The sequence below is a fragment of the Jaculus jaculus genome, chromosome 1, assembly GCF_020740685.1.
Source record: "Jaculus jaculus isolate mJacJac1 chromosome 1, mJacJac1.mat.Y.cur, whole genome shotgun sequence".
NCBI classification, from domain to species: Eukaryota; Metazoa; Chordata; class Mammalia; order Rodentia; family Dipodidae; genus Jaculus; species Jaculus jaculus.
The window spans coordinates 244,006,093-244,033,170 of record NC_059102.1 but is presented as its reverse complement, the minus strand read 5'-3'; the positions used below and the strand labels follow the sequence as shown (position 1 = coordinate 244,033,170).

Here is a 27,078-nt window from a genome sequence, read left to right as displayed (position 1 = left end):
TTTGGAGGTAGGGTCTCACTCTAGTCCAGGTTAACCTGGAATTCACTATGTAGTTTCAGGGTGGCCTCGAACTCACAGCGATCCTCCTACTTCTGCCTCCTAAGTGCTGGGATTAAAGGCGTGTACCACCACACCCAGCTTGTTTCTTATTTTTTACCTTTAATGGTTTGTTCTATGTTGAAGCATGTTTGTCACTTCATACATGTTTGTTGAATAAATAATCCCAAAAATAGCCAGGTGTGGTGGCACACACCTTTAATCCCAGCACTCGGGAGACAGAGGTAGGAGGATCTCTGTGAGTTCGAGGCCACCCTGAAACTACATAGTGATTTCATTGTGAATTCCAGGTCAGCCTAGGATAGAGTGAGACCCTACCTCAACCCTCCCAAAAAAAATATCCAAAAATAAGCAATGTGTAAGCAGAAACTGGCTAGCTCCCTCTTCTGCATCTAGACTCCCCTCAATTCCCGCGTCTTCTCTAAATGTACCTCTGTGGTTTCCGCTCTTGTTCTTGGCCCTTAGAACTCCGGATCAAGAGACAAAACTCCTCAGACAGCATCTCCAGCCTCAACAGCATCACCAGCCACTCCAGCATTGGCAGCAGCAAGGATGCTGATGCCAAGAAGAAGAAGAAGAAGAGTTGGGTAGGTGAAAGTTGGGCAGCTGAGCTACATAGCGCCGGAGTGGACTACCTCCACCTTAGCCTAGGGACCAGATCCTCCAGGATTAACTAAGAGGAGGTCCCTTCTAGCACAAGCCTCGGTTTGACCTCTGCTTGGATTCTCCCATTGCCCCAACCGCTGAGCCTGGGCCAGGCTGCCTGCAGCCATTAACAACATGCTTTCCTGGGGCTCTCCATACTGATGAGATTAAGTGTATTTGGCCATAAAAGTTGCTGAAGAAATAACCAGAATGGAACTACCATGAGTTCCTCCTCACTATGGAGAGATTTTTATAGACAAAGTGGTTCATTCTACAAGCTCCTGGAGGTGATTCTTCCAATTTGGAGGATTATTTGCAAAACTTCCCTTTCGCTTCAAAATCACTGCTTGTATTACCCTTGCCTGGTCTGGAGGTGGGTTTTTCATATATATTGCCCCCTATACCCTGAATCCCATAACCCTAAACTGACCTTGAATGACCTTTCTGAAATTCTTTAGGCAGGTCTAGGGTAGTCTTAGCTGCTCTGGCCAACTGTGGAAAGGGAAATGTCCCTTGTTAGGGAGGAGTAGCCACAGGCGGTCGTAACCTGAGAGGAGCCGGCTGTGTGAAATGAGTGATTAAGTATTGCTTCTTCTTCCTCCTCTTTTTTTTTCTTTCCTTTTTTTCCCTTCAAAATGATGACTTCAAATCCCTATTTTTTTTCCAGGTCTATGAGGTAAGAGACCCAGTTCCTCTGCCCTGACTTTCTCTTTCCCTTTGCTACACCTTCCCTGTTTCCAGAGCAACTCCATCCTCTAAAACAATGGACACTCAGCACTAACAGCAGCAGCTGCCCCAAAGTTCCTCACTCACCCCACTGCATGGTCCATCCACAACTGCCCTTCATGAGGACAGAGGAGAGGTCTGCTTAGGGGTCAAATGGGAAAACCTAACAAACCCAAATCTATTGCCTACCATCTTCCCCTGTTCCAAAATTGGCCTATTATAATTAAAAAACACACACACACATTGGACTCCTCTGACCCAGAAAATGAGCCTTCTTATTTTGGTTAAACTTAGAAGCCTAAAATGTAAGAGAAACCCTGGATGAAGGTTCCTGGATCACACATTTTAGAGGCGAGCTTAGTTTGGGCTTTGCTCTAGAACTAGAGAAAGGCAAGGGATATAGCCAGGCTAGGGTACATTCAGGTTGCCCCAAAGCCCCCCATGGAGCTCCCAAAGGTATTTCAGGGACTAGAACAATGTAAGGAGAATAGAAAGTCTATTCCAAAGCAGACATCCGAGGTCCACTCTAACCCTATCCCAACATTGTGCAAGGTTAAGAAAAAAAAAAATGAAGCCAGTATACTAGTCAATAAGACGCCTACCAGCCTTGTGGCATAGACCTGTAATCCCAGCACTCAGGATACTGAGGCAGAACTTACGTTGTGAGTTCTGAGCCAATCTGGACTACATAATGAGACCCTGTCTCTAAAAACGCAGAGAAAGAGCCGGGCGTGGTGGTGCATGCCTTTAATCTCAGCACTTGGGAGGCAGAGGTAGGAGGATTGCCGTGAGTTCAAGGCCACCCTGAGATTACATAGTAAATTCCAGGTCAGCATGAGCTAGAGCGAGACCCTACCTCAGGGAGGAAAAAAAAAAAAAATCAGACACAGAGAGAGAAATATAGTGTTTCTGGGGAGACAAAATTTTATGCATATGAAACTAAAATAACAAGTTCTGGTGACTCAACAGTTAAAGGCACTTGCTTGCAAAGTCGGCCAGTCTGGGTTCCATTCCCCAGCCACCCACATAGATCCAGCCAGGCAGGCATTCAATTGCAGCGACAAAAGACCTTGGCATGGCCATGCACACACACTTGCACGTGCAAATAAATAAAATTAGTGACAGTCTATGAGCGCTAATCTATTTATTGAGGCAAGAAGGAAGTAGTACAGTCATTCACAGAAAACAGAAGCTACAGTTACAGGGCAGGCGAGACTCACCAAGAAGGAAAAAGTCAGCTGAAGTGGGGTTTGGATAGGTAGCTAGGTGGCAGTGAGCTGGAATGCTTTCTGCAGAGACACCGTCCAGTCAAAAGTGAATCTGGGGGCTGAAAAGATGGCTTAGATGTTAAGGCGTTTGCCTGCAAAGCCAAAGGACCCAGGTTCAATTCTTCAGGGCCCACATAAGCCAGATGTACAAAGTGGCACATGCATCTGGCATTCTTTTACAGCGGCTGAAGGCCCTGGCGTGCCCATTCTGTCTGTCTGCCTGTCTCTCTCTCTCTCTGAAATAAAATTAATTAAAAAAAAATTTTTTTAAGTGAAGGAGGCTGGAGGATCAGCTTGACCAGAGCCCTGGTGGGGTAAGATAGAGTACAGGGTAGGGATGCCTAGTAGTCATCTAAGCCGCGTTCATTTTGCTTTGTTCTTGAGGTGGGGTCTCCCTCCAGCCCAGGTTGCCCTCCAACTCACAGAGGTTCTCCCACCTCTGCCTCCTGAGTGCTGGGATCAAAGGCCTGCACCACCACGCCTGGTTTAAACCTGATTCTTTTAGATTAGTGCTTCCTTATACGTGTCCCGCAGATTGCTCATCCTTTGAAATGCACAAAACGAAAGTGATGGCGCACACCTTTAACCCCAGCACTTGGGAGGCAGAGGTGGGAGGATCACCATGAATTCGAGGCCACCCTAAGACTACACAGTGAATTCTAGGTCAGCCTACCTCAGAAAACCAAAAAAAGTGGTACTAGGCTGCAGAGATGGCTTGATAGACAAAACACTACCTATAGAAATGTGTGTTCTTGAGTTCTGAGTTCAGATCCCCAGAACCCACATAAAGCCAGTCCCTGGTGCCTATATCTATAATCTCAGCTTGCCCATGGCGACAAGGAAGGTGAAGACACGAGAGTCCCACAGAAGTTCCCAGGCCAGCCAGCCTGGCAAACACAGTGGTAAACAACCCAAGACCCTGATCAAATGAGATGGAAGGCAAGGACTAACACGTGAGGTTGTTCTGTGGCTTCAACATACATGCCATAACACATGCACACTCACACACATGAACACACACAAAGATAGTGTTAACACGTGATATCATTATCAGATGCACTGGAGGAGCACACATTGTCTATGGAGCACACTGCACAGGAGAAGTTCTAAGATACACCCTCCATCCCTCACCCAGCAAAGAATCCTGATTCACATAGCTTAATCCATTGTTCCTTGAACTGGCTCAACCACGGAACCATTATCCATGGAACAAACATTTCCCGGCAGTTCTTGGGTTTGGAATATCGCAGGACACGTCGAACACTACTGTTGCTTTGGAGTTTAATGATTACAGAGGGCTTAGCTCCGGGCACATTGTACTTTCGGTGAATTGAAAATTAGGAAGCCTGGATCCTAGCCCCAGGTCTTGTATCTATGTGCAATGTCCAGCAAATCAGCTTCAGGCCTTCAGCCTCAACTCCACAGACAACTGAACTTCAGGGCACATTTGAGCCGAGGTTGCTCCAGGATAACATGGCCTAGCCAACTGCACCGTATACTCTTTCCCTCATACCCACACAGCCCTGTGTCTTCACTGAAAGCCTCACACAGCCCAGACATGAGCTCCACCGTCCTCCCAAGAGACTTGCTATGTTCTAGGAGAGGTGCTTAGGAAGGAAATCCTCAGTTTCCTTTTCTTTTCGCTTACTGTCCCAAAGATCTGGTTTGCCTTTGTCCCCTACAGCCTTTGACCCCTCCTTGACTCTCTGTCTCTTGCTGCCATTCAGTGTCCGTGCCCCTGTGTGTGCATGCTCTATGGATGCATGTGAATGGGTGTGGGTCAGGCCCCTGTCTTGCATCTGTAGCTACATCCCTAACACCCAACTCATCAGCACCAAAAATCAAACAAGCTATGTTCAGAGTATTATGCCCCAAATAGTCTAAGAAATGCTGAGAAACACCCCTTATTCTGGGACATTTGGCATGATGAAACATGCTGAAAGCCAGGTGTGGTGATGCATGCCTGTAATCCCAGCGTGGGAAGTGGAGGCAGGAGAACCAGGAATTCAGTCACCTACATAGTGAGTCTGAGGCTAGCTTGCTCATCTGGGGTACATGATACCCTGTCTTAAACAACTCCTCCTCCCCCTCAAAAAACAAAAAGCTTATATCTGGATGGCTGGTTTTTTAACAATTGTGTCACATGGTAGGCACAAAAAGTTCTAAATGAAGCCAGGCATGGTAGCACACGCCTTTAATCTCAGCACTCGGGAGGCCGAGGTAGGGAGATCGCTGTGAGTTCAAGGCCAGCCTGAGACTACATAGTGAATTCCAGGTCAGCCTGGGCTAGAGTGAAACCCTACCTTGAAAAAAAAAAAATTTCTAAATGAAACTTGGTTAATTGGTCTCCATAGCACCATATTGCCAGTTTTGGGTTGATTAATAATTGGACAGTGAGTTAGGGGTGACTTCCCAAGACTCAAAGTAAGAGAGGTTCTGGAATACTTAGATATGAGTCTGCTGGAGAAAATGGAACTGTACTGCTGAACAGTGTGCCATGGACCTCTGGGAAGTTCTCTCCGTTCTCATCAGGGCCACAGCTCCCCCCATGAGAAAGAGAAAACCCCGAAGTCCCCTAGCCTGTTACGGCAGTAAACCCAAGTATTCCACTCTTTCTCTCAGTCCTAATTTCCTCTGGCTACATGCCATGAATTTAGTGATGCCTCATAGACTGTGCTTAATTATATCAAGTAAATCCCCTGCCTCCACATTCCCTGTCCCAGTCCAAAACCAGTCCAAACCCCATCCCAGCATAGAGCCCTAACACCTCTCTCCCTGGGATCTGCTCTCTTCTAGCTTCGAAGCTCCTTCAACAAAGCCTTCAGTATAAAGAAGGGACCCAAGTCGGCCTCCTCATACTCTGATATCGAGGAGATTGCTACACCTGACTCCTCTGCCCCCTCGTCCCCCAAACTGCAGCATGGCTCCACAGAGACAGCATCACCCTCCATCAAGTCCTCCAACTCATCCTCCGTGGGCATTGAGGTCACTGAGTAAGTGCTGCAGAGACTGCCACCTCTCCCTGGGCATGTAAGACCCACAGAGACCCGTTCTGACATAGCGGTCGGCTATCTGTGAGCAGGTGCCCAGTGTTTCTCCAGGAGCCAGGCTGATTCTCATTTCTTCACAGGGGCCCTGCTCACTCAGCCCCCAACACTAGACTGTTCCAAGCCAATGAGGAGGAGGAGCCAGAAAAAAAGGAGGTATCTGAGTTGCGCTCTGAGCTGTGGGAGAAAGAGATGAAGCTTACGGACATCCGCTTAGAGGCCCTCAACTCCGCCCATCAGCTAGACCAGCTTCGAGAGACCATGCATAATATGCAGGTCAGTGTTGGGAAGGAGCTGCAGGAGGGGGAGAGCACGCCCTGACATCTGCGCCACCGTGCCACCCTGCTCTGTCTCTTCTTGCCGCAGTTGGAGGTGGACCTGCTGAAAGCAGAGAATGACCGGCTGAAGGTTGCCCCCGGCCCCTCCTCAGGCTCCACTCCAGGGCAGGTCCCTGGATCTTCGGCCCTGTCGTCCCCCCGCCGCTCCCTGGGCCTTGCACTCACCCACTCCTTCAGCCCCAGCCTCGCAGACACAGGTGCCTGTTCGGGAGAAGACGGTGTATGGGAGAGAAGGAAGAGCCCTTTTCCGTGGCGCTGTGGCTGCACTTGCTCTGTTCTGTCCTCCTCGGGCCAGGGACATAATACCGCGGAACCAAGCGGACGCCAGCGCTGGGGAACACTGGGGGTTATACATCTCAAGCTCTAATATAATTTTTAGTTTGGGACTCTGCTTCTTCTTCTTTTTTTAACATTTATTTTTTATTTTATTTATTTATTTGACAGAGAAAGAGAAAGAGAGAGAGAGGGTGCTTCAGGGCCTCTAGCCACTGCAAACAAACTCCAGACACGTTTGCCCCTTTGTGCAGCTGACTAACCTGGGTCCTGGGGAATCGAACCTGGGTCCTTTGGCTTTGCAGGCAAACGCCTTAACCGCTAAGCCATCCCTCTAGCCCTGTTTCTTCTTAATTATAAATGAGAAGTGATTATTTAGAAAGGATTAGGACTACAAAGGTTAGGTTAAGGATGTGGGTGCCTCTATATCTAATTAGACTTTTCAATCTTTGCAGACCTATCCCCCATGGATGGCATCAGCACCTGTGGTCCAAAGGAAGAAGTGACCCTTCGGGTGGTGGTACGGATGCCTCCCCAGCACATCATCAAAGGGGTAAGAAACTCCTGGGAGAAAGGCCAGCATAGGAACCAACATAATACATAGGGTACCCGGCTTGCATCGGTGCAAAAGCAATCCGTGTTCAATAGAAACTACTTCAGATTTGGGATTCTGATCTTTTCCTGGGCTAGCAGTCTGCTGGGTGATGCGCTGTAGACACCTGGTGATGACAGTGAACCATTGCTTTAGCCAGCTGCACAGACCTGTAGGCTACATTGCTGAGCCATGTTGTCTAACAGGTTAGGTATGCTGAATGCACTCTGAACTCACCATCTTGTCTTCGCATTGTAAGATTATCATAAATAGAGGAGCACCTGTATTGTCATGTTTATGTAAGAACATCAGGGTTCTGAACCCTCCCAAAGGTATAATCACTGAACTAAAGTCCTTCTAGTTTCCCTTTCTTGGAGTGATTTGCACTGAGGCTCACGTGATTCATTTCAACCTTAACCTTACAGGACTTGAAGCAGCAGGAATTCTTCTTGGGATGTAGCAAAGTCAGTGGCAAAGTGGACTGGAAGATGCTGGATGAAGCTGTTTTCCAAGTGTTCAAGGTAAAGGGATGCATTACTCACGAAGTTTGCTCACCCTCTTCAGGGATATTCAGCCCTGGGATCCTGGGGACCTTTGGTGCTTTGTGGAGAAAGGTAAAGCAGGAGAAGTACACATTCTCCTTCTCCATCTGACTTGTTTCCTGTAGCAGTCATTCCTGCCCGTGGCTCTTGCAACTGTGTTTGCGTCTGCCAGTGTCCCTCACCGTCTTCCTGCTCTCCCCATCTCTTCTGTCAGGACTACATTTCTAAAATGGACCCAGCCTCTACCCTGGGACTAAGCACGGAATCCATCCATGGCTATAGCCTCAGCCATGTGAAACGAGTGTTGGATGCTGAGCCCCCAGAGATGCCTCCTTGCCGCCGAGGGGTCAATAATATATCTGTCTCCCTCAAAGGTCAGTCTTTGCCTCCTGGGGTGAAGTCATGTAGCCTGAAGGCAGGAGAAGAACCATCAAATACTGCATCAATAAGAAATTACTGAGGAACTGTAACAGGAAGTTACTTGAGTAATGTGAGAGATCAAAGGATGAGTAAGACCCAGTCTTGATGTTTTTACCAAGCCTGGGTTCTCTCCTCTGCTCACTGTAGCTCAAAGTATATCACTTAAAAATGAGACCCAGTCGGGCATTACCATGGGATATTGTTTACAATCATGGAAGTTGTTAATAAAAAAAAATTAATAAGTTTTTAAAAAATGAGACTCAGTAATTAGGCATAGTAGCCCACGCCTTTAATCCCAACACTCAGGAAGTAGAGGTAGGAGGATCACTGTGAGTTTGAGGCCCTCCTGAAACTTAATAGTGAATTTCAGTTCAGCCTGAGCTAGAGAGAGACACTACCTCAAAAACAAAAAACACAAAACTAGGGGAGAGGGGGGATTCCCGAGGAATTAATTATAAGGCGAGTAGCTCTTAGTTTCTGCTGTGGGCTCATAGATAATGAAGGAAAAGATCTTTTGGGCTGGGTGTGGTGGCGCACACCTTTAATCCCAGCACCCAGAAAGCAGTAGGAGGACTGCAGTGAGTTCAAGACCACCCTGAGAATGCGTAGTAAGTTCTAGGTCAGCCTGGGCTAGAGTAAGACCCTACCTCGAAGAAACAAAAACAAACAAACAAAAAGATCTTTTGGGCCTTTTGCTATCCTCAGGGCTGTCCAACACTTGTGTGCTTTTTCGGGGTGGGGTTCAGGTCTGAAGGAGAAGTGCGTCGACAGCCTGGTGTTTGAGACGCTCATCCCTAAGCCCATGATGCAGCACTACATAAGCCTCCTGCTGAAGCACCGGCGCCTGGTCCTCTCCGGCCCCAGCGGCACGGGCAAGACCTACCTGACCAATCGGCTGGCTGAGTACCTGGTGGAGCGCTCTGGCCGGGAGGTCACTGAGGGCATCGTCAGCACCTTCAACATGCACCAGCAGTCTTGCAAGGTGGCTACCTCCTGAGAGACCCCTGCCAGTCTTTGAGCAGGTGGCAGCCTCCCCCCGGAGTTCCCTCCTGGCCCATCATTCCTCTCCGTGGCTCGGCCTTAACCCTTCCCACTCCAGTGTTGATCCCTCCTCTTCTTCTCACCTACCCCCCCCCCGTGTGTGTGTGTGTGTGTGTGTGTGTGTGTGTGTGTGTGTGTGTTGCTGGGTGTGAAACCTATGCCCCTCATGCATGCTAGGTGAGCACCACTCTGTCAGTGAGCTACATTCCCCAGCCCTCTTTTTACTTTTTATTTTGAGACAGGGTCTCACTAAGTTGCCTAGGCTGGCCTTGAATTTGCAGTCGTTCTGCCTAAGCCTTCCAAGGAGCTGGGATTACAGGCCTTTATTACCAGGCCCAACTTGCCCTTAACTTCTTTATGTTATTGTTGTCTTTCCCTCCCTTCCTTCCTTCCTTCTCTCCTTCCTTCCTTCCTTCCTTTCTTTTTTCCAAAGTAGGGTTTTGCTCTAGCCCGGGCTAGCCTAGAATTCACTATGTAATCTCAGGGTGGCTTTGAACTCAAGGCAATCCTCTCTGCCTCTCAAGTGCTGGGATTAAAGGCGTGCACCACCACACCCGGCTTGTTTCTACTTTTCTTTTTTTTAATAAATGAAAAAAAAATTTATTTATTTATTAGAGAGAGAGAAGAAGATAGAGAGAATGGGCATGCCAGGGCCTGTAGCTATTGCAAATGAGCTCCAGACGCCTGTATCACCTTGTGCATCTGGCTTACATGGGTCCTGGGGAATCGAACCTGGGTCCTTTGGCTTTGCAGGCAAGTGCCTTAACCACTAAGCCATCTCTCCAGCCTTTGTTTCTACTTTTTTTCTGTTTTTTTGAGGTAGGGTCTCACACTAGCCCAGGCTGACCTGGGATTCACTATGTAGTCTCAGGATGGCTTTGAACTCATGGCGATCCTCCTACCTCTGCCTCTCGAGTGCTAGGATTAAAGGCATGTGCCACCACACCTGGCTTGTTTCTGCTTTTTTTAAGGTAGGGTTTTACTCTAGCCTAGGCTTACCTGGAACTCTGTAGTCATAGACTCACCTTAAACTCACTGTGATCCTCACTTCTGCCTTCCGAGTGCTGGGATTAAAGGCGTGTACCACCATGCCCAGCTTAACTTCTTTTTTTTGCCTTTTGCCCACAAGTTCTTTCTCCACACTTTTCCTTTCCCCTTCCTCAGCAACTTTCCCTTTAGTTGATCATCAGTGAAAACTTTCGTGTCCTCCTCACTGTGCCAATGCTGTCCCACCCATTCTCTTATCTCTACCTTATAGCATTATTCTCAAACCATGGGCTTCATGGGAAAAAGTACTGAGATAACTATCACATTTCTCAGGCTTAAGAGATGGCTTAGCAGTTAAGGCACTTGCCTGTGAAGCCTAAGAACCCAGATTTGGTTCCCCTGTACCCACGAAAGTAAAATGCACAAGGTGGGCATGCATCTGGAGTTCATTTGCAGTGATTAGAGGCCCTGGTGTGCCTATTCTCTTTCTGTGTATTTGCATGCCCTTTCTCACTCTGTCGCTGTCCCTCTTAAATAAATAAATAAATAATTTTTTAAATCACATTTCTCCTTATATAATAAATATCACTACACACACATACATATACATATCTACTTATTGATGTCTCTTGAATACACCCTAATATTTTCTACTTGATGTGAGTCTTAGCTCTCCCCAACCAGAGGAGGCACATTCCTTAATGGTAGTTCATGTTATTAATCCAATGAAAAGTCTTTGAGAGAACAGGATGTGTTCGCTACCTTTGGGGAATTTAAGAGCACTGCTTTAAAAGATTGCTTGAAGGGGGCTAGGGGCTTAGTTCCATGGTAGAGCATTTGCTTTGCATGTGCAAAGCCCTAGGTTGAATTCCCAGGACCCCAATCAATAAGTTAATTTTTTTTTTTTTTTTGGTTTGTCAAGGTAGGGTCTCACTCTGGTCCAGGCTGACCTGGAATTAACTCTGTCATCTCAGAGTGACCTTGAACTCATGGCAATCCTCCTACCTCTACCTCCTGAGTGCTGGGATTAAAGGCCTGCGCCACCACACCTGGCTCAATGAGTTAATATTACTTGAAGTTCTCTGGGACCACTGTTGGTCAGTCTGTAGTAATCTGGTTCTGTAATCAAATGTGCAAGTACATCCAACAGGAACCAAAAGTCCAAGAGAAATATGGAACTAACAAGAGCTCACCATAGTGCTGATTCCTGGGTGCTGATCCCCTGCATTCTCTGATTGCAGGATCTGCAGCTGTATCTCTCCAACCTGGCCAACCAGATAGATCGGGAAACAGGCATTGGGGATGTGCCCTTGGTGATCCTGTTGGACGACCTGAGTGAAGCAGGCTCCATTAGTGAGCTGGTCAATGGGGCTCTCACCTGCAAGTATCACAAATGGTAGGCTGGGTCACAGCCAAACTGAACCCAGTGGGAAGAGGGAGAACCCAACCCAGTCCAATCGATGAGCTTTCTGTTGTGTGCTCATCGAAGAAAGTAAACGTTAAGGCAAACCTAAGTGACTTCTCCCTTTCTTCCACAGTCCCTATATCATAGGTACTACCAATCAGCCTGTGAAAATGACACCCAACCATGGCTTGCACTTGAGCTTCAGGTAAGAACTATGGACCTGCATGCACATGAGCCTTTGGGCCCTGCCCAAGAGTCTGTACGAGCCTGGGTTCACAGGCAGAGGAGCAGCGAGTAGCTCAAGGAGAGGAATAGCCAGAGCCTTTCAGGTTGGGAAGAGGAGGCAGACATATTCTCACGTCTGTCACAGGATGGAAAAGGACCCTTAACGGAGCGGAAATAACCAAGAGATCAGGAGAGACCCTGTCAGGCTGTTATACTTAGGAATCTCCGCCTGATCCAGATCAGGGAGGCCAAGTAGTTTTTGAAGAGGGCATTAATCTGAGGATCAGCGTGGCCTGCCCAGGGCCGCTGCCCTGAATGTTGTCACCCACTACTGCTTGAGAAGAAGCCAAGCGGACATTAGTAAGAGGCAGGCAGGAAGAGAAGCGGACTGACAGGGATGTCCCCGTTGCCACTCTGATCCTGCTCTCCCTATCCCTGGTGGCAGGATGTTAACCTTCTCTAACAACGTGGAGCCCGCCAATGGCTTCCTGGTCCGTTACCTGCGGAGGAAGTTGGTAGAGTCAGACAGTGACATCAATGCCAACAAGGAAGAGCTGCTTCGGGTGCTGGACTGGGTGCCCAAGCTGTGGTATCACCTCCACACCTTCCTTGAGAAGCACAGCACCTCGGACTTCCTCATAGGTACTGGGGTCCAACTTCCCTCGGGGAGCAAGAGGCAGATTCCTTCTTGTACCTCACCCCCTGGAGAGAAGGTCTCTTCACTCTCTGGAAACTTCTGCCTGTAAAATTGCTGCGAGAGTTGTGGCTCGATTTGGGACCACTTACATATACCGAGCCTTTACAATGCAGTTGGCACTAGAAATGGGATAAATCACATCAGATGTTTGAAAGCTAAACCCAAGCCAGGCATGGCGTTGCCAGTGTGTGTGTGTGTGTGTGTGCGCGTGCGCGCGCGTGTGTGCGTGCGCGCGTGCGTGTGTGCGTGCGTGCGTGTTATTCTAGCTATTTGGGAGGCAAAGGCAGGAGAATTGATGGAGCCCACTACAAGTTCAAGGCCAGCCTATACAACATAACAAGCACCACCCCCGTCTCAAGAATAATAATAGCTGGGAGTCAGGCATGGTGGCACATACCTGTAATTCCAGCTGAGATAGGATGGCCATGAGTTCAAGGCCAGCCCGGAGCTACAGACTGAATTCCAGGTCAGCCTGGGCTAGAATGAAACGCTACCTTGAAAAACAGCAACAGCAACAACAAAGACGGGAGCGATTTGGGTTTGAAGTCAGTGCCTTAGAATGTTCCGTGATTGTGGCACAGAAGGGTCGTATACATTGCTGATGGCAAGACAGTCCTGTTGCCCTTCCCCACAGAGATGCCCAGACAGTGGCAGATGGAGGTACTTATCCCTCCTCATGGTGTCATCCTTTTCCCTAGGCCCTTGCTTCTTTCTGTCCTGTCCCATTGGCATTGAAGACTTCCGGACCTGGTTCATTGACCTGTGGAACAACTCTATCATTCCTTATCTACAGGAAGGAGCCAAGGATGGGATCAAGGTGAGCCCCACACTCTGAGTTTGCTCAGGCTGTCTCATATTGCAAAGTAAAAATGTTTCTTTAATGTTAGGCATGGGACTACTGGGACTAGTTAGGATCACTTTCTTAAAAAGTAGCACAAGGGGCTGGGGAGCTGGCTCCGTGGATGAAGTGCTCCTTCTCAAGCTTGAGTACCCACGTTTGCTCCTTAGACCTCACGTAAAAAGTCAGAAGCTGGGCTGGAGAGATGGCTTAGCGGTTAAGCGCTCGCCTGTGAAGCCTAAGGACCCCAGTTCGAGGCCTGATTCCCCAGGACCCACGTTAGCCAGATGCACAAGGGGGTGCATGCATCTGGAGTTCATTTGCAGTCGCTGGAGGCCCTGGCGCACCCATTCTCTCTCTCTCTCTCTCTCTCTCTCTTTCTCTGTTGCTCTCAAATTAATAAAAATTTAAAAAAAAAATTTTTTTTAAAGCCAGAAGCTGTGGAGGACCCCTGTAATCCCAGCACACTAGTGGTGAGATAGGAGGAAAGACAGGAAGCTTTTGGTGAGCAGAGCAAAAGGAACAATAGCAGAGCAAGATTAACAGAAGCCCTACTGGATGGGCTGGAGGGATGGCTTAGTGGTTAAGGCATTTGCCTGCAAAGCCAAAGGACTTAGGTTCGATTCCCCAGGACCCACATTAGCCAGATGCATAAGGGGGCACACACATCTGGAGTTTGTTTGCAGTGGCTGGAGGCCCTGGCACACCCATTCATTCTCTCTCCCTCTTTCTCTATCAAATAAATAAATAAAAATAAAATGTGGGCTGGAGAAATGGCTTAGCGGTTAAGTGCTTGCCTGTGAAGCCTAAGGACCCCAGTTCGAGGCTAGATTCCCCAGGACCCACGTTAGCCATATGCATAAGGGGTGCATGCGTCTGGAGTTCATTTGCAGTGGCTGGAAGCCCTGGCGCACCCATTTTCCCTCTCTCTCTCTATCTGCCTCTTTCTTTCTCTGTCACTCTCAAATAAATAAATAAAAATGAACAAAAAATATATAAAAAATAAAATGAAACAAGAGAGAAGCCCTACTGGAGAGATGGCTTAGCAGTTAAGGCATTTGCCTGCAAAGCCAGAGGACCCAGGTTCCATTCCCCAGGACCCACATTAGCCAGATGCACAAGGGGCACATGAGTCTGGAGTTCGTTTGCAGTGGCTAAAGGCTCTGGTATTCTCTCTCTCTCTCTCTCTCTCTCTCTCTCTCCCTCTCTCTTCTTGCAAATAAATAAATAAATAAATAATTTTTTTTTTTTTAAAGAGAGAGGGCTAGAGAAATGGCTTAGTGGTTAAGGCATTTGCCTGCAAAGCCAAAGGACCCAGGTTCAATTCCCCAGTACCCACATGCACAGATGCACAAGGAGGTGCACGCATCTGCTGTTCGTTTGCATTGGCTGGAGGGCCTGGTGCACCCATTCTCTCTCCTTCTCTTTCTCTCTCTCTTCCTGCCTATTTCTCTCTCTCTTTCTCTCTCTCTCCCTCCCTTCCTCTCAAATAAACAAAAATTAAATATTAAAAAGAGAGAGAGAGAGAGAAGCCCTGCCTCAAATGAGGTGGAACAGAAAGATGTCCTCAGACTCCACATGTCTGCTGTGGCATGTGTGTGCCTGTATTCACAAACATGCATACACATGAATACACACACACAAATACATACACTTTTTTTTGTTTTTTGAGGTAGGGTCTTACTCTAGTCCAGGCTGACCTGGAATTCACTATGTCATCTCAGGGTGGCCTCCAACACATAGTGATCCTCCTACCTCTGCCTCCTGGGTGCTGGGAATAAAAGTGTGTGCTACCACATCCAGCACATTTTTTAGAATGAATTAAATAAAAAAAGCAAAGCAGGGCTGGAGAGATGGCTTAGCGGTTAAGCGCTTGCCTGTGAAGCCTAAGGACCCCGGTTCGAGGCTCGGTTCTCCAGGTCCCACGTTAGCCAGATGCACAAGGGGGCGCACGCGTCTGGAGTTCGTTTGCAGAGGCTGGAAGCCCTGGCGCGCCCATTCTCTCTCTCCCTCTATCTGTCTTTCTCTCTGTCTGTCGCTCTCAAAATAAATAAATAAATAAATTTAAAAAAAAAAAAAAGCAAAGCAAGCTAGGCATGGTGGTACACGCCTTTAATCCTAGCACAGAAACAGGAAACAGAGGTAGGAAGATCATTGTGAGTTCAAGGCCACCCTAGAGGACAGTGAATTCCAGGTCAACCTGGGCTAGAATGAGACTCTACCTTGAAAAACCAAAAAAAAAAAAAAAGGTAAAGCAAAGCAAGGTACTAGATAGACATGTCTGCTTTCCAGTCAGCAAGTGACTCAGTAACTCCTGTTTCTAGGGCCATCTCTCCAGGCCTGGACCTTCTGCCTCTAGGCCCAACTGAAACCACTCTATAGAAGTCAGAGCAAGCAGGAAAATGATTGAGCTAAGAATTATTACAGCATTAGTTAATTACTCAACTATATTTGTATATGCATGTGCCAAGTTACCTAGCAAGTACCAGGACAGCCAGAGCTATATAATAAGATCCTATCTAGGGGGGAAATAATGCAAAGTTTTTTTTTAATATTTCTGTTGTTTATTTTTATTTATTTAAGAGCAACAGACAGAGAAAGAGGGAGAGAGAGAGAAAGAATGGGTGCGCCAGGGCCTCCAGCCACTGCAAACGAACTCCAGACGTGTGCGCCCCCTTGTGCATCTGGCTAACGTGGGTCCTGGGGAACCGAGCCTTGAACCGGGGTCCTTAGGCTTCACAAGCAAGTGCTTAACTGCTAAGCCATCTCTCCAGCACAATGCAAAGTTTTAATATAGTCTGTTAAATTATCCTACAAAATGAATGTGATAATTTATACCAACTTGTGGCAAAGCTCAGGAACATTCAGCATGGATCACAGCCTCAAGACTTAATATTTGAGGAAGTACATATTTCGAGACACCGTTTTTCGTGCAAACTGGAAGAAACAATAAGAACAAGCCTCTAGTCTATATGTGCCCCTCCCATTAATCACATTTCCTCTCTCCAGGTCCATGGGCAGAAAGCTGCTTGGGAAGATCCTGTGGAGTGGGTCCGCGATACTCTTCCCTGGCCATCAGCCCAACAAGATCAATCGAAGCTGTACCACCTGCCCCCGCCCACCGTGGGTCCTCACAGCATTGCCTCGCCTCCGGAGGACAGGACAGTCAAAGACAGCACCCCAAGTTCTCTGGACTCAGACCCTCTGGTGAGCAGGCTTGGTTGTAAGGCAAACAGGACAGTATTGCCGAACTGAATTCCTCTCACTCTTCATGCATGCTCTGTGGGCACCGCAGGGGATTGAGGAGTTTCAGCAAGGCCAGGACCAGAATGAGACCAATGAGAAACTCTGAATATTAGGATCTTGGGTTATGATGATTGTACGCCTGCAACCTAGCTTAAGCTATATAATAACACATCCCAGTAAGGTGTATTCTAGCAAAGACCCAAGTCTCAGATAGATGCCGTGTAATAATATTAACCAGCTAGGCATGGTGGCGCACTCCTTTCATCCTAGCACTCGGGAGACACAGGTAGGAGGACTGCTGTGAGTTTGAGGCCACCCTGAGATTACATAGTTAATTCCAGGTCACCCTGAGCTAGAGTGAGACCCTACCTTGAAAAAATAAAAAATAAATTAACCAAAGAAATAAAGCAATACTATTAGCACTCTCTCTCTCCACTTCTGCCTCTCCTCCAATACTATTCTGAGGCTTCATCATCTAAGTGAAGTCCGTGGAACCTTTCTAGAAAGCAAACTGGGGGAAAATATAGTCCAAAGAATATTGATATCATTGGGCATGGGGGCACATGCTTTTAGTCTCAGTACTCGGGAGGTCAAGGTAGGAGGATCACTGTGAGTTCGAGGCCAGCCTGAAAGTCTACATAGTGAATTCCAGGTAGCCTGGGCTAGGGTGAGATCCTACCTCAAAAACAAACAGGGGCCTGGAGCAATGGCTTAGTGGTTAAGTGCTTGCCTGTGAAGCCCAAGGACCTGGATTCGAGACTTGATTCCCCAGGACCCACATTAGCTAGATGCGCAAGGAGACACATGCGTCTGGAGTTCATTTGCACTGGCTGGATGCCCTGGCGTGCCCATTTTCTCCCTCTCCTCCCCCCCCCACCCGCTGTCACTCTCAAATAAATAAACAAAAAAAGTTTTATAAAAACAAACAAAAAGAATATTAATATCTAAAATATATAGAGTTCAGAAGAATGGACAAAAGATACTATAATAAGGAAATTCAGACTCTTACCCTTGTAAAAGTAGTGTGTGAGAAACAGACTTTCACACTCTGCTCTGGCAGCATTCACCACTAAATCCACGTTGGAAAACAGTTTATCAAATTATTAAAACTAACCATCTAACCATGCACAGATCCTGTGACCTTGCAATTGTATCTGTCCAGCAGGGAATTCTTTCAATTGACTCAATTGACTTTTTTTTTTCTTTGAGATAGGGTCTCACTCTAGCACAGGCTGACCTGGAATTTACTATGTAGTCTCAGGGTGGCCTTGAACTCATGGCAATCCTCCTACCTCTGCCTCCCCGAGTGCTGGGATTTGGGCGTGCACTACCACACCCAGCTCAAATCGCAGTATATTTTTGTTTAAATTTTTACATTGTGGAAAATAGTTGTTATCTGTGAGAAGACACTTTGAAATTGGGAGACTAGTTAAGACTGTAGAAGAAAAGGTGGAATGTGAAAGAGAAGGACGCAGCAGGTTTAGTGGGTCAGCTTAGCTAAAAACTTGAAATATCAAGCAAGAGGAGATAGGTAAAGAGAAGAAGGTGAGTTCACTGAGGTGTTTAGACTTGACATAGTTTCATGAGCTGGGGCTAACAGTCTAGCTATTGAGGTATAATCTGTCGGAAAAGGAAACTGAAAGTAAGAGGCACTCTAAAGTTAGAGGCGTCTCATGCTCCTCTCCATATTAGCTAGTGTGCACGCAGGCCTCGGTCCTACCCTGGAGTTCAAGCACCTTGCAGCAAGGGTGTTCCTGTTCTTTTTTTGTTTTGGCTTTTCTGAGGTAGGGTCTCACTCTAGTCCAGGCTGACCTGGAACTCACCATGTAGTCTCAGGGTGGCCTTGAACTCATGGTGATCCTCCTACCTCTGCCTCCCGAGTGCTGGGATTAAAGGTGTGCGCCACCACACCTGGCTCTTCTTGTTCTTTTTGATGCCTCATCACATGCCACTTTGTATAGCAGAGGTATCTGAGAGGACAGTTGACATGCACATGTTTCCACCAGGATTGAAACACTTGTCACTGCTTTTCATGAACCACCTCTAAACTCCAAGTTCTTAATAGTTTACCAAGAATTGGACCCATCATCTAGGGTTTTTTTTCCTTTTTGGATTTTTGAGGTAGGTTCTCACTCTGGTCCAGGCTGACCTGGAATTAACTATATAGTCTCAGGGTGGCCTCGAACTCACGGCAATCCTCCTACCTCTGCCTCCCAAGTGTTGAGATTAACAGCATGTGCCACCACACCTAAGTAGGTTTTTAAGACCCAGCATCTTAGCTCCTACTTGTTCACATCTTTGCCTCTCTTTAGATGGCCATGCTGCTGAAACTTCAAGAAGCTGCCAACTATATTGAATCTCCAGATCGAGAGACCATCCTGGACCCCAACCTCCAGGCAACGCTCTGAAGGCCCAGCGGTCATTGTTACCCTGGACAGCAGAAGGCTGGCATCGGCTTCATTAGCTCCTCCTCTCCCCTCTTCTTTCAGAGTTCCAGTACTCCAGTCCCTGAGGACAGGAGGGCGGACGAGGGCAAGAAGAGGGGCAGGGTCTTGGTGCTGCCTTTGAGAACTTACTGCTTGGGTTGGTGGGGAGGAGTTAATACATTTACTGGCCTCCTCTCACAACTTTGGGGAAAGGATGGTTCTGGACCTTTCCTTGGTCCTTGTCTCACTTACAAACTCTGGGCTTTCATGGGGGGAGGGATCGTTCAGAAGACATCAAAAAACGAGCCCTCTGCAGCAGTTCCTAACCGATTCTCATGAACACCTCTGAGACAGTCACGTGTGGGGAAATCTGAGGGAGGCAGGAAGCACGAAACTTTCTGGCAGACCCTTCTCAGTTCTATCAGCACTGCCAACAGTCTTCCTCAGAGATCTGGCCAGAGCCCAGAAAAGAAGCATGTGGTTTAAAAAAAAAAAATGTGTAAATCAACCTGTAAACAGTAAGAAATGAAAAAAAAAAAAAAAAAGCAATGGAAAAGATGAAGCTGGAGAAAGGGGACCCAGTTGCCAAGATAGAAAGAGAGCTGCCGGTTCCTGCCTTCTGGATGATATAGGAGACATTGACAAGATGCCTACCAATCTAAGAGTCACCAAACCGTAAAAGTAACAGTATGGCCATCAGAGAAAGACTACTAGCTCTGTCTTTCTACCCTCTAATTTAACATGAAAGTCAATAAACCCTTCTTTTTACTTTTACTTTTTAAATTTTTATTTCTATTTTTTCTTTCATTAGCCTATTTATTGCGGCCCCCCCCCCCATTTTCTCACAATTGCATGGATGTTTATATTGCTTCCCAGGGGGACCATTTGGCTTTACAAGTTGGTTTTTCTTTGGAGAACCTAATTCATCTAATTGGTACCAATTAGACACCTGCCATGCCACTATCTCTGACATCTTTGGGGCTTATATGAGACAAGAAACATTGACTCAGAACAGGAAGAGAAAAAGAACTCGGCTCCACTGACTTTCCTTTTGAGAAAGCCCTTGTTCCACCCGGGAGCTCAATTGCCAGCTTCTAGTATGACCGAAGGTCTACTCTGAGTTTCATGTTGGACTGGAAGATAACCAAGACGTTGGAAACATCATCTGTCTTACGGCCTGTTTGGCCCCTCATTGCACTATTTGGACGGTAGCCTAGCCACTTTGCCTGACTGAATCAAAATTCTCTAGCTAGCCCTTACTATTTGTTTTTGACAGGTGAATATTCACCCCTAAGAGACTGAGCAACCATGTGAGATACTCTAAATCAGATTATAAGATTCAAGGAGTTTGATTTGGTGGCCAGTATTTGCCTTCCAAAGAGAACCCACCTCTTGCAGAAATTGCCCTTTTCCTATTGCCCTGAAGGTCTGGCAACCCATGTTCCTTCATTTCACAAGTACTTAATGAGTTCTTTTACTGTGTACCAGTCACTAGGTTAAAAACAAAAAACAAAAACAAAAAAGACAAGACTTGGGTCCTTAAGTTCATAGTCGAAAAGGAAATACTAACCTCTATTAAGTGCCCCTTGTTATCTGGACCTTAAAGATCATCTAAGAAATATAGCTGAAACCCAAGGAGTCAGCTACTAAAAGCCTTTTATTTGATAGATTTTCAATATGTTGGGAACAAAAAAAAAAAATCTGGGATCAATTAAGACAAAGACTGAAGACCTATGGAATCTTGCTTGTCCCGAGTGGGCAAGTCTACTTCCTGTTGTTTCTGGAAACCAGGCGGGACTAGATTCCAGGCTGAGCTGCCTGGTGTGCGATGTTCCAGCACTCTGCAGTTCAGGAATGAGCCTGGGCCTAAGTGTTTGCTCTTCAGATTCCTAAGTAGCATAAGACTATCAGAATCTATAGGCATACTAACCTGGACCTCTGTTCCACCCAACCAAGGTGTTCCATGCATCTGAATCTTCATGTCAATATATTTTTCACTTAGGTCCTCAAGATGGTCTAGCTTGCCCATCCCACCAGATAAGTTGTATTCACCTGGTAGCCCCCCAAGGATGACAGGGTCCTCTGTTCTGGTGATATATTGCTATTGCTGCTAATTCCCTGAGCTGTGAAGATTCCCCAACCAACTCAGCTGCAAAATATGCAATTCTGTGGTGGGAAGAGGCTGTTTGTCCAAGGATGGTGCTGAAATCACTGCCTTAAGGTCTCTGCTGTGCAGAATGAAAAGGCCCCAGCACTGGGCGTTCCAATTTAGAAGGAAGGGAGGACCACATGGGCCTGTTTTGGACCTGGGCTGCTTCTGACCCCTGTCCTAAGCTCCAGTCCCATGGCAAGGCTCAGACTTTAATGCCATCTTAGTCTGATGGTTGAGCCCTTTAACTTTCTTTTCTGGTGCTGCCCAGCCAGTGCCTTCTGACATGGGTGTTACTGGCTACTTGAGAAGAAGGAAAGTGGGGAACCCCTTCTTCGATTCCAACTGCCTCAGACCGCGGAGAGATCCTTATCTCTCTGGTGACTATGGATAACACCGTGACTTGTATTTGGGTCCTCAGCAGTGGATTCTGGAGGCCTCTCATGTGATGACTTTTGGTTTCTATTCCTGGAATTTGCCACCCTCTGTTCTCACTTGACTGCTGCATTTAGTCCCGGTCGCTAACTGCTTTCCTTCAGAAAGTACGTCTCCATCCAGTGAAGTGGTCTTGAAGCCTCTGCCTTCCCTCTGGAACCTGGGACCCTGTTTACAGTTGCACATCTGGGCCCCTCAGAGTGGGATCAGCCATCTCACAAAGGAATCGTGGTTATGGGCAACTGCGGAAGGTTGAGCCTCCTCATGGTGCTATAACCCCTTGGGACGCTCTCCAGACTTCTCAAAAACAGACAACCTGAGCTTGTCCTCACTGCCCTAGAATTCATGGCAAGGAGAAAATCCACAGCATTATCTCCTACCTTCACACTTGCTTCTTGTTGAGACTACCAGAACCCCTCCGAAAAGAAAAACTGGTCCTATAGCTAAATTCTCAACCTCAGACACCTTTGGAAGAATCCAGCCTATCTAATCCTGCAATTTGTGCTACCATTTCCCATCCAGCCCCCTCCTCCCCACCCCAACTCCCCCCCCCCCTTACCAAAGTTGGCTAGCAAAGAACAAGGCTCAATACCTAAATCAAGCTTTGGGGAGCCCCAGCCCTGGAAGAGGTTCCTCCACGGAGTCCTCATTTCTGGATGAAGACCGTTAAGATATGCCCAATGTATTTGTTTCTCAGTCCCTGCCTAGGTACTAAAATAAAATACTAGGTATTGGAGGCTATTATGGGACCTGATGTCTGTGTGTGTGTGTGTGTGTGTGTGTATGTATGCATGTGTGTGTTTCTCACAACACGCATGAGCAGTTTGCTGTTGCTGTTTCCTATCTAATGAGGCTTCATAGAGTATTTTTTAAAAAAAATCTATGTTTTGTGGCAACTCTAAGGTGCTTATCTCTGCCTGTGTGTGAATCCTTATGCCAATGTCTTTCATGTAGTCTAACCATTGGGAAGATAGGGGCTGGCAGGGAAGAAGAATGGGCTAGAAGTTCATGGAGTCACCCTACAGAGATGTCTTTATTGGTTTGTATACTACATTTTGATCTTGAATTACCAACCTTCAGAAAGATTAGTTTTTCTTTCTTGTTTAGTTTTTCAAGATAGGATCTCACTTTGGCCCAGGCTGACCTGGCACTCAGTCTGTAGTCCAGGCTGGTCTGGAACTGTTGGTGATCATCCTACTTCAGCCTCCTGAATGCTGGAATTAAAGGCATGTGCCATCACACCCAGCCATTTGGTCTCCCCCTCCCTCACTTTCTCATTTCTTGCATCCTGGTTTGCAAGAGTAAGTGGCACAACGTGGCCATCTCTTCACTTGTAGCTCCCACAGAGGAGTCACACTGTGCAGAGGGATCCCTCCTTAAGTGACCTGAGGACTAACTATTCCTGAAGAATTCGGGACAGCAGGAGCCTACTGGTGGGCTTATTGGTGTTGTTTTAATTTGCTTAATTACAAATACCTATCACCACCACTTGGGATGGCACCCAAGCATGGTTCCTAGCACGTAGATGAAATTTGCCTGGTTAAGTGGTCTCTATCTTACAAACAAGGAGCTGAGAGATACTTAGACGTTAAGGGTTCTTTGTTACAAGGGGTTTGAGAGAGGAAGTTGTGTTGATAACATTTAACACAGGATTCAGGTGCTGAAGTTACCCAAATTATCAAGTGCAACTCCTCATACTTCTATTCCTTAGACTCCAGAAGTCAATGCTCATAACAAGAAGAAAAGTCCTGTAATGGATATTCTAATAGAATTATTAGTATGCTTCCCCCCTCACCCAGTACTAGGAATTGAATCTAGGGTTTCATATATATGCTAGGCCAGTATTCTACCATTGGTCTATGGCTTTGGCCTTTGTTTGAGACAGAGTATCCCTAAGTCTAGCCTTTGACTTATTATGTAGCCCAGGCAGGCCTTGAACTTGGTGACTCCTCTGCCTTGGCCCCTTGAGTGGCTGGGAATATAGGCCTGCACCACCTGGCCCAGCTATACTCTATTTATATGATGACTGTAAGAACTATTTGAAAAAGGCTCTAAGGATTAAAATGGTCTTTGGGGCACTGCGTTCCCAAATGGTTAAAGCCTGAAGGTCCTAACCTCTATAATTCAATCAGTCTTACATGTTCATGAGTCCTCAATCAACCTGCTCAGGGATTCAGGGCCACCAAACTGGCTCTTCCCACTGCCCAGGGTGAATTGATCTGCTCAGCCTAGTCCTGGGAAGCAAGTACTGCTGGCCACAGACCTAGGAAGGCAGACTGGAAGGTAGGTGGTATAGTCGTGAACTAAGGAAATTAACTGAACTTTGGAAGCTTCAGGGGGACTTAGACAGTTAAAAATTAAACTTATTTATACTAGTGCATTCCAGTTTTGATGTTTTGGCCATTTTTCTTAGGACAAGGTGGTCATGGAAGTGTCTGAATCCTGGTTCTTGATTCAACCTTTCAGTCCTTAAAGCAGTGGTTCTCAAAAGATGTCCCTAGAACAGCAGCAGCATGCGGTAACCTTTTAGAAATAAAATTCTCAGGCACCACCCCAGATTTACCAAGTCAAACTGCACTGGCAGTGCCCAGCAATGTGTGTTCTAACAGAGTCCTCCAGAGAGTCTGTTGCACGCTGAAGTTTGAGATTCCATTGTTTTAAATGGAAAGTTAAGGGTCAGAGTCCTCACTCTGAGATGCTTTAAGACCCAAGATAAGGTCCTACATTGTTACAATTTAGATGTTAACATTTTTCACAAAGTCACTTTTCTCATACTTATGTTTCTGGGCTTTTTCTTTTCCTTTCTTTCTTTCTTTCTTTCTTTCTTTTTTTTTTTTTTTTTTTTTTGCTAGTTTTAGTTTAACAATGGAAATGTGTACCTTTGGGTGGAGGTATCTACATCTTTCTAGCCGAGGGCATCCTTCAGTGAAAGACCTCATGCCCCTGGTGTTTCTACCTGGCAAACTCAGGGGCTTTGGGGGAGAAAAGGGATTAGGAATTTTTTTCCAGGCTGCTCTTTGCTAGAATATATGTCTATTGTGGGCCTTTTTCTGATAATAACATAGGATGAGTTAAATATAAATCTAATTTGTATTTCTGTGACAAAATGTTCTCCCAGCAGCAGCCCTCTGCCTTGCTTGAGCTGTAAAAAGCAATGTTGGGTCTTCCCCAAAGCAGCCTGCAGCTGTAAGGCTCCAGTGCGCACGCGTGCTCAGCTGCCAGGAGTTAGACGCACTAAAGACACTGGCCTGGGACTCCTAAGTTCAACCTTTCCCCACACTAGAACCTAGCTCCAGAACTACTCAGCAAAGATACCAAAATAAAATCCTCATGTTTCTCTTTAAAAAAAAAAAAAAGTCTGAAAAGGAGCTTCATATTTTCCCAAACTCACAGACTAGCTGATGGAACAGATGAGACTGTTTAGAAGTGGCTTGTTTCAAGTTTATCAATCTCTCCTGTGAACGTGCGTTTGCATAGAGCACACAAATACTAGTACCAGGTCTCCTGAGCACTGAGAGGAAGGACTAAAACCCAAGCAAGGAAATTATAAAATAATTGCACTAAAATCACCCTCTTATTCCTCAAAAGGCCCATGAGGGTCCCTTGGCATCCTGTGGGGTCATCCTGCTTCCCTGCCGTTTCAATGTAAGAAGAAGTGCCCAGATCCCAACCAGTCTTGGCTGCTGCTGTGCAATGCCCCGCCCTCCTTTCTACTGTTCTTGTTTTGTTTTGGCTTTGGTTTTAACAAAACAATGTTTCAATGAGTTCTAGCCTCTGCTAGCTTCCTTTCCTTCCCCTTCGCCACTCCTTACTGTGTTTTAAGCAGCACTGTTACTGTGAAGAAATCCATATTTCTCAAATGCATGGCATTCCTCAGGTGGAGGTGGGCAGGAACTCTCACTTTTTTTTTTAATTTATTGGGTACAAAAGCCCAAACCAAGATATGTGTGAGTCTGTGTGTTTATGTTTTTTTTTTGTTTTGTTTTCATTTGACCCTCGCCTCTTCCAAACTGTCCCTTTTTATATCTAATGTAGAAAAGGCAAAACTGAATCTGGAAAGCAAACAGTTGTATATAGTTGCGGTAACAATCATGGAGAGAGCTGGGTTGTCCCCTCAGTCATTTGTTTTAAATAAAAATAAAATAAAAATTGGCTGAAAATTAAATTCATGCCTAGGCCAGCTGAAGAGGCTTCCTCCATCACCACAGAGGACCCCCTTACCTGGACCCTCTGTCCATCAGGCATGTCTCCCAGCAAAATTCATCTGTTCAATGCTATTTGCATTTCAATAAAGTTATCTCGTATTGTCCACTGGTTCTCTAGTTCCCTTTCTGCCTGGTTTCTGTTTCCATTTATTTACCTTAATGGCTTATTGCTTGATCTGGAAAACCAGACTACTGTGGTTATCTGTCTAACTCAGATATAAAACCCACCTGCCTGGAAATGTCCAATTCCCAAATCTTAAGCAGGAGTATTGACTCCTCTAGTTGAGGGGTAGGGAGAACTCCACCTTGCACGTTGTAGATGTAGTTTCCTTCACCAGAATTCCAGAAATCCATCCCTAAAGACTGGTTTTTGTTTTTGAGACACACAGAAAGAGAAAGAGATAGAGAGAATGGGCATGCCAGAGCCTCCAGCTACTGCAAATGAACTCCAGATGCATGTGCCACCACCTTGTGCAGCTGGCTTATGTGGGTCCTGGGGAATTGAACCTGGGTCCTTTGGCTTTGCAAGCAAGCACCTTAACCGCTAAGCCATCCCTCCAGCCCAAGACTAGGTTTTTTGAGTCCACTCATTGCCACAGAGCTTGAAAACATTCCCTGGAATTCTCTTTTTTAGGCAAAAGTGAATTGACCCAGGCTGGAGAGACGAATTAGCAGTTAAGGCACTTGCCTGCAAAGCCTAAGGACCCAGGTTAAATTCCAAAGTTGCCCACGGTGACACATGCATTTGGAGTTCATTTGCAGTGGCTAGAGATCTTGGTATGCCCATTCTGTCTCTGTGAGGCCCCCCCTCTCTCATAACTAAATAAAATATTTTTTAAAGTGAATTGACCTATATGAAAGCTGTTTTAATGTAGTTCAGCTTCTCCCAGCCACTGAAAGAAGGGAAAGGGAAAGAAATGTTACTATTCCCCATTATGGAATTGTAGATTCAAAAAACATTTTTTTTTCCCTGTTAAAGGGTTATGGTAACGGAAGCCACCTCTGCCCTCCTGACATGGGAGGTGACAAATGTGTTTAGAGTACTCTTCAGAATAAGAGTGTTCTTCTGGAAGAATTCTCAGATGAGGCTCAGTTATTACCAGTTTAGCACCCACAGTCTTGGGCTGTTTTAGCAACTGCCACTTGGGAAGAAGAGTCAGATTCTGGAAAACAGCAAATTACCAAGAAATACCTGATCTGTGTTCCAACAACATATACCATTTCATTCCTTCTGCCATGGTCTAGATGGCCTATCTGTCCTTCATTTTTTTTTTTTTGTTTGTTTTTTGTTTTCCAAGATAGGGTCTCACTCTAGTTCAGGCTGACCTGGAATTCACTGTCTCAGGGTGGCCTTGAACTTTCAGCGATCCTTCTACCTCTGCCTCCCAAGGGCTGGGATTAAAGGTGTACTCCATCACACCTGGCTCTGTCCTGCTTTTTTTTTTTTTTCTGTCCTGCATTTTTAATCCCTTGTTTTAACAGCTCCACTACCAAGTGGTATCTCTATGTCATGAGC

General features: G+C 46.4%; 1 protein-coding gene across 6 annotated transcripts in view; it reads left to right on the top strand.

Moving 5' to 3' along the window:
* The window catches only part of Nav1 (neuron navigator 1), a 204,140-nt gene extending 182,042 nt beyond the window's left edge, over window positions 1-22,098 (top strand). For 3 of the 6 annotated variants that reach the window (XM_045152013.1, XM_004670693.2, XM_045152042.1), the window contains 15 exons: window positions 523-644; window positions 1,370-1,378; window positions 5,493-5,689; window positions 5,827-6,019; window positions 6,110-6,278; window positions 6,810-6,907; window positions 7,372-7,467; window positions 7,703-7,862; window positions 8,655-8,890; window positions 11,178-11,332; window positions 11,475-11,546; window positions 12,012-12,208; window positions 12,962-13,080; window positions 16,111-16,308; window positions 18,660-22,098. In XM_045152013.1, the coding sequence (XP_045007948.1) occupies window positions 523-644; window positions 1,370-1,378; window positions 5,493-5,689; window positions 5,827-6,019; window positions 6,110-6,278; window positions 6,810-6,907; window positions 7,372-7,467; window positions 7,703-7,862; window positions 8,655-8,890; window positions 11,178-11,332; window positions 11,475-11,546; window positions 12,012-12,208; window positions 12,962-13,080; window positions 16,111-16,308; window positions 18,660-18,755 (2,117 nt within the window). In that variant the 3' untranslated portion in view covers window positions 18,756-22,098. The remainder of the gene's footprint in view (window positions 1-522; window positions 645-1,369; window positions 1,379-5,492; window positions 5,690-5,826; window positions 6,020-6,109; window positions 6,279-6,809; window positions 6,908-7,371; window positions 7,468-7,702; window positions 7,863-8,654; window positions 8,891-11,177; window positions 11,333-11,474; window positions 11,547-12,011; window positions 12,209-12,961; window positions 13,081-16,110; window positions 16,309-18,659) is intronic. The other 3 variants (XM_045152017.1, XM_045152035.1, XM_045152026.1) reach the window with 1 other exon arrangement.
* The last annotated feature ends 4,980 nt before the right edge of the window (window positions 22,099-27,078 follow it).